Here is a 6,603-nt window from a genome sequence, read left to right as displayed (position 1 = left end):
CAGCAGGAAACCTGGGGAATAACTGAACCTAAGAAAATGGGAGTATGTATTGCTAGCAGATGCGACTGTGCATCCTCTTAGGGCTGAGCTATCACAGCTGTCCTGGGGTGCTGCTGTCTCTGTTTTGAGTAAAGGGATGATGCAGGGCACAGCAAAAGGCCAAGGTACAACAGACATAAGTTACTACCTGAGAAACTGTAATTGCATACAGGATCACACGAGTATGTGATGAAATCCTGGGACCGGTTGCCCAGAGGCTGTGGAACCCCCGTCGTTGGAGGTGTTCAAGACCTGGGACTTTGCGTACAGTGTGTGAACCTCCGATTCCCGAATCTCGGTGGTGTTCTGGGGAGGGCTTGTAGTCAGGTGGCTTGGTTCAAGGTCTAACATACTAAAACTGAAAAACACTTCCCAGTGAGGTTCCTCCTTTTCCAACACCACCAGCGTTCCTCCTGATACTGTATCTCCAGCAGGAACCAGAGAAGAGTTTCCATAAGCCTTCTAGAAGAGCCAGGGAAAGGAGTCAACAATTCCTGCTTCATGTCTGTGTTTCCCTTTTGCAGGTTCGTTTTGGAGCAGTACAATGCACTGTCCTGGCTCACGTGTAACCCTGCCACTCAGGATCGCAGCTCCTGCCTTCCTGTCCACTTTGTGGTGCTCACTCAGTTGTACAATGCCATCATGAATATACTTTAATAGATAGAAAAGCACTTGCTCTTCTGGCTTCTTCTCCCCTCAACCTGAGAAACGTGCCACAGTCTGCAAAGATCACGGATTTTGCTTCTCTTCAGACCAGTCCTGTGCGTGCTTCTGTTCCTCCAAAGCACACGTGAATTCTGCAGTGTTCAAAACTAAACCACCCATTAACATCTCTGGCAGCTTCAGTCCAAAATCCAGGAACATCCACGAACAGTGAACACAGAGTAACCTCAAGCCAGTGTTAGTTTGATGGCCCAGTAACTACTGGTCAGTGTGATGATTTTTTTTACTCTTTATTTTTTTAAGGAAGACTACAAAATCTTTTTGCATTAGGAACTCTGCTCAACAGCCGAGAGCAGTTTCAGGCCTGCAGGTGAAGAGAACTTGTAGTGACCAGTTTGGGTTGTCCAAAACTAACTTTGTTGTTTCGTCATCATGAACTGGCACTTTGCAGGAGTGAAAAAACCAAACCCATGCAGTCGTAGTCTCATATAAATATTGGAGTTTTCTGTCTGCCTGGAGTCGCTGTCAGAGTGGATTGGGATGAATGCATGCATTTGTTACCTGTCCGTGTAGATACGAATGGTCTGGAGATACTTTATTTATTTTTAGGTTTGGGGAGGGGAGGGATTAAATTATAAAGGACCAGGAACAGTAGAATATCTTAAAAATCCAGCTCCGTTCCACTGTAGGGTTATTTATCTCCATACCTCTCACTCTTCCGACCTAGAAATCAAACGTGACACTTAGAACAATCAAAGTCCAAGCTGGGAAGGGAAGCGTGTTCCGGTCAGGATCTACCTGTAGTCCAGGGAGTTCTCCCCTGCGTTAGCCTGGTTAAAGCACGGACCGGCCGGTGTTCAATGAAGGATCACACTACCTAACGGAGGAGAGAGAGAGAGGGCGGGGAGGAGAAAGACGTTAAAGCCCAGTGTAAGGGCGGATGGAAAGTGGTAAATTAATCTATTGTAGAGCTATGATTGAAATATATTTCCAGTAAATTTAGTGATGCTAAAAAAGTATTTACTGAAACCCAGGTCGCCCTTTAATTCTGGGCAGACTCGTCCATGTACATATCCAAAACTGTGGTTTTTGTTTACACTAAATCAGTTACAAATCTGGTGTATTTTTTCTGACTATAGGAATATTATTTCAAAGAAATAATTTTTAAAAATTATATCATTAAATTAGTACTTGAAGTTATACCACTGTGGTGGAAAAGTGACTTTGTTTAGTAAAATGATTGCCATTTTAAAGGTTAATGGCTAATTGAAGTATTTTTATGACTCCTTCATTCCAGGCTTCAAGGGGTTTATATTTAAACCCCCTTTTCTAATGTTTGTTGTTGCACTGTGCAGCAGGCATGGGCTGCCTTACGGGAGGGGTCGGGCACTTTGATCAGGCTGTGTGACCTAGTATCTATCTGTGGAGAAAAACCGGCAAATTTTAAAAGTTCTTCCAAAAGACTTTCATGTTCTGGTTAAAAAAAATGAAATTCTATGATTTTAAAAAGTATTTTTCTTGAGATAATGTAACATTTAAAACAAATTATATAAAATAAAAAAAAAAAAAGAATTGCTTGTGTAAGGAGAAGGTGAAGTCAGAGAAGTGACCTGTAAATGGCTTATCGCGTTCTCTGCGCCACGCCGCCCGTGCGGGAATCCTCTTTGCAATGTACAGGTTACCCCACCCCGAGAGCGAACCATTTGTATCTAACGTGTACAGTGTAAAATCGACTTGAAAAATATTGCAGTACTATTTTTTCTTAATCAGAAAAGAAAATTCTCAAGGCCTTTTGAAGAGCATAAAAAGATGAAGATTGTAAACTTGTATAAAAAAATTTAACTTGGGGAGGAAAAAATGTAAAGTAGACATTTGTAATCTTTTACCATGGGGGGGTTATTTGTTCCCAGGATTCATCCGAACTTTGGATTATTATTTTGTTTATTCTTTTTAAATGGGCCGTTTTTATCCAGGGGCGTTTCTTCCCCAGAAACCTGGTTCTAAGCAAAAATTAAAAATAAAAAAAAGGGCAGCAAGGAGTAGTTTTCATCTGGTGTCTTTTATTTAATTTTTTTAAGTTAAGAGAAGCTGGTGACATATTTATACGTTTTTGTGCAAAATAAATGAATGGCAATAGATTTTAAAGAAAATCTTATGTACTTCAGTGTGAAAAGTTCTGTATAATATTTCCCTTAAATATGCATTATTTTACTTGTGAGTTTTTTACTGAATTAATCTGAAATGTACAAGCCCTGGCTTTCCTACAGAGTGAAGAAAGTTATTTTATTTTTTTTTTTATTTCTAACTTTGGAAATTCATGCCTAAATCAGAATTATTACGACAGTTGTTTGAGCTAAAGGGAGAGGGAGGGGGTGGGGAATGTCCAGCATGCTTGTATGTATATTTCAGAACCTTTTTTAAATGTAAAAGCTGTACATTTCTGGGGAGTTCTGAATTTCTTTTTGGTTTTTTTTTTTTCTCTCTGAGCATTTTGCAGTGAGCTTCTTTTATATATAGCCGACAATTTGAAAGAAAACAAAAAAAAATGTGAAGTTCATTTTAAATCTACAGTATATCGCTGGTACAATACACTAAAAAAAGACTTTGATAAAAAGAAACAATAATAATAAAGACCTCCATTTTAAATGTCATTCATATATACCTTGTGGATGAGAGCTATATACTTTTACACACTTTTTTAGATGAATAAATTATTGAATTACTGAAACTGCTGGTGGAGTTTTATTCTTGTGAGGATTCTCTTTAACCCTTAAGAGTTGGCATTTCTCACTTGCATTATAAGGTAGAGCTTCCGCGGAGTGCGAAGGGAACAGAAATGAATGTAAAGCTTTAATACATAAATATTACAGTATTTACCTTAGAGACGGGCACTGCTGCCCTCCCTGAACTAACCCCCTCAACTCCTGCCTCTGTTTGCCGCGCGGGGATGGAAGCTGCAGCTTTGTCGGGCTCCCACAGCAGCAGCACTCTTCTCCAACGCTGAAATGAGAGCAAACAAGAGAGCTGTTCTGTGCGAAACCACGTCTGTTGTGAGGGGCGGGGGGCGGGGGGCACTAAACGCCGAGATAAGTGTTCCACATGGGTTGGGTGGAAGCAACCCAGGACAGTCTGGTGAGACAGGAGCAGCGGTCGCTTTACGTTAGCGACTCTAATCACAGGAGCTTTGTCAAGTCCAGAGGAAATGTCTGGGTGTGCAGCAGGTGAGTCTAGAACAGGAATACGGGTCGGGGAGCTGGAGTTCAGCCAGCCCCACGTGAGGGGAATACGAAACCAGCTCTGCCGCTGCGGGCTGCTCAGGGAGCTGTGGAATCCCCATCCTGGACGAGCTGAAGACAGCTGGAACGCCCCTCAGCCGCCTGACTGACCTGTACCTGCTCTGAGCAGGGCCTTGGTTAGAGTGCCCTTAGAAGTCCCTTCCAGCCAAGCCTTTCTGTCTTCAGCAGTTCATTCCTAAACACAGACATGCAAAAAAAGATAAACAACCTGACCCCAAGCCCTCTCACAGTGCTACACCTTTCAAGACCAGAGGTCTGTTTTGCGTTCATCTCCTGTAAGAATAGTTCTGGAAAAACGTAAGCAGAATCTTGCAAGCTTTTATCTTTTAGCTCACGTTACTATTGGTAAATTGATAATAAATGACATCATCGGACCATTAACTTGTACAAGCTCTTACTGAATTCTTGCACTCCAGCCTTCTGCTGTGTCTGCTCTAAGTAGGTGGGATTATGGCAGAGCAGGAATTTTTAAATGGAGATGACTTCGTGGCTAATTCATTGGCTTTAAAGACAAAACCTACCAATTAAACATTCTGTTCTGTGAGGACTGTAAGGAAGAATTGAATGAAAACACTATAATCTCTGTCGATTTGTAACAATACTTATGACGTGGGTATACAGGATTGTGGTGCCCACTGAAAAAGTTTTCAACGATCAGGCTGACATTGAACTACTTCTCTTTTTCCAACTGCCATTTCTATTTTTGACAAAACATCGCGGCCACCTGAAAACAGCTTAAGCACATGTAAAAAGCATCAGAAGTCACAAAAGTAAACAGAAGGTTTATGGTTGGTCTCACATTTGTCGTGGAAACAGAAGCAGCCCTGAGATCCCCAAACAGGAAGTCTTTGGTCTGTAACAACAAAGCAATGTTTATGAAGTTATGCTGCTTCCACTTCCCTATTTTGAAACTGAACCTCAACGCTCTAACAAATGTTTATGTGGGCAGAGCCCGTCTGATGCTCAACTGGCTGCTCCTCCAGCAGGTATCAAAGCAGCTGTTCCACAGGGCTTTCTAGGGGACATATAAACCTCAGTGAACCCCAAATTCTCTTCCAAACCTGAAACAAGATGACACCAGCTTAGGTGAGAGGCCAGCTCTGAATCCAGACCGCCGGGATTCAGCACCTCACCAATGACCTGCATTCAGGCTCCACTTCTGAGACCATTCAGTACACGTCAGCTCTGCTCTGGTTCTGGATGGGGACTTGTCAGCCACCTGGCACTCCAGCCGTGCTGCAGGCTTCTATCGTATAGCTTACATAAGCTATAAACACATAATAGATGCTCATTTACCTCTATAAGCATTAGCTTTTCTGCCTACAAGAGATGCTTATTCAAACCTTTCCGAATTACGATACCATTAAAATAACGAAGCCCAACAGGAGAACTCTTAGCATTAAGGCCCTTCCAGCAAGGCTGCATGGACACTCTAACTGCTAGAACTCAGTACAAACTCTGTCTACAAGAGTATCTTTTGTGGTCCTGCAACAAGAATCAAGGGCAACCCCTGCCCAAATTCACTGGCCACCTCTGCTTGCTGCGCACAGTGCCCACACGGGGAGTAGACTGGTTTAACTGGAGTGTTCCCAGGCTACCCTGGATTGCAGGATGCTGCAGCAGTCGCTGCTGTTAACACCTTTTCCACTCCCAAAAGCCGTGTCTCATTTTCCAGTTCTTAACCAACCCTCTCCACCTCCTCTACCTCTACATCCCAGGAACACGCTCCTGTCCTGCCATGCACGCACCTTTTTCTGTCTGACAGACATTTCATTTCAGAAATACCTGCTTCTGCAAGAGATCTGTCACCTACCCATCGCCAGCATCTCACTTGACAGGCCGTGGTACTCGCTCCAGCTGGGTCATTTTGAAAGACAGAGGCCGGCAGAAAACTGATTCAGCCCACGTGGCAGCTGGAGCAGGGCCAAGTCCTTCACACACAGAATTTTTCCTTACACGGTGCATTAGACATATGTTTAAAGAAGTCCTACCAGCCTGACTCTCTTTGTTTTTATTTAAATATTATGCCACTGAGAAAATGTCCGGGAAAATCTAGGAACAAACTACCTTCTGAAGTGTATCGCTGCTACCTCAAGTTTTTTGAGCACAGCCTGCCCACAGATTCCAGTATCCCAAATCCCAGTTAAAAAGAGCACAGACAGACAGACCCGGCACAAACCCTCACAGGTTCGTGCACTGCTGGAACACCTGCTCCCACAGACAGAGAGAAAAAGCCTCGTGGGTTTTGCACTTTATCAAGCCACCCCTTTGTTTAGTGATGGGTGATCCCCTGCCATCAGAGCGGGCTGTGACATGAGACCCACCGGTTCTCTCCTCGGTGCCGAGGCTGCCCCCGCACCAGGGCGTCATGTCCGCGGTGGCCCAGCAGGGGTCGCGCTCCGACGGCGAATGACGCCCGCGGTCCCTCGCAGCGCGGACTGTGCAGCCCCAGTTCACCAACACCCCGCCGGACCAGCACAGGTCAACCACGCGAGTAGGGCTGGGTTCACTGGTCAAAGCGCTCCAGCCCTGCTGGTAATCGGTCTCGGTGGTAATTTCATTAGTGCCCGGGGAAAAGGCCCGGCCCGGAGCAGCAGGTGCTGGG

The 6,603-nt window shown here is 44.2% G+C and overlaps 1 protein-coding gene across 1 annotated transcript in view; it reads left to right on the top strand.

Moving 5' to 3' along the window:
• MED13L (mediator complex subunit 13-like) overlaps positions 1-1,288 on the top strand; it is a gene marked incomplete at its 5' end in the record, with an annotated part of 94,508 nt that extends 93,220 nt beyond the window's left edge. Inside the window, one exon of the mRNA XM_010133764.1 lies at positions 564-1,288. Coding sequence (XP_010132066.1) covers positions 564-696 — 133 coding nt within the window. The remainder of the gene's footprint in view (positions 1-563) is intronic.
• Between the last annotated feature and the right edge of the window lie 5,315 nt (positions 1,289-6,603).

Source organism: Buceros rhinoceros, unplaced genomic scaffold (genome assembly GCF_000710305.1).
Source record: "Buceros rhinoceros silvestris isolate BGI_N320 unplaced genomic scaffold, ASM71030v1 scaffold11173, whole genome shotgun sequence".
NCBI lineage: Eukaryota > Metazoa > Chordata > Aves > Bucerotiformes > Bucerotidae > Buceros > Buceros rhinoceros.
This window is presented reverse-complemented; position numbering and strand designations above follow the sequence as displayed.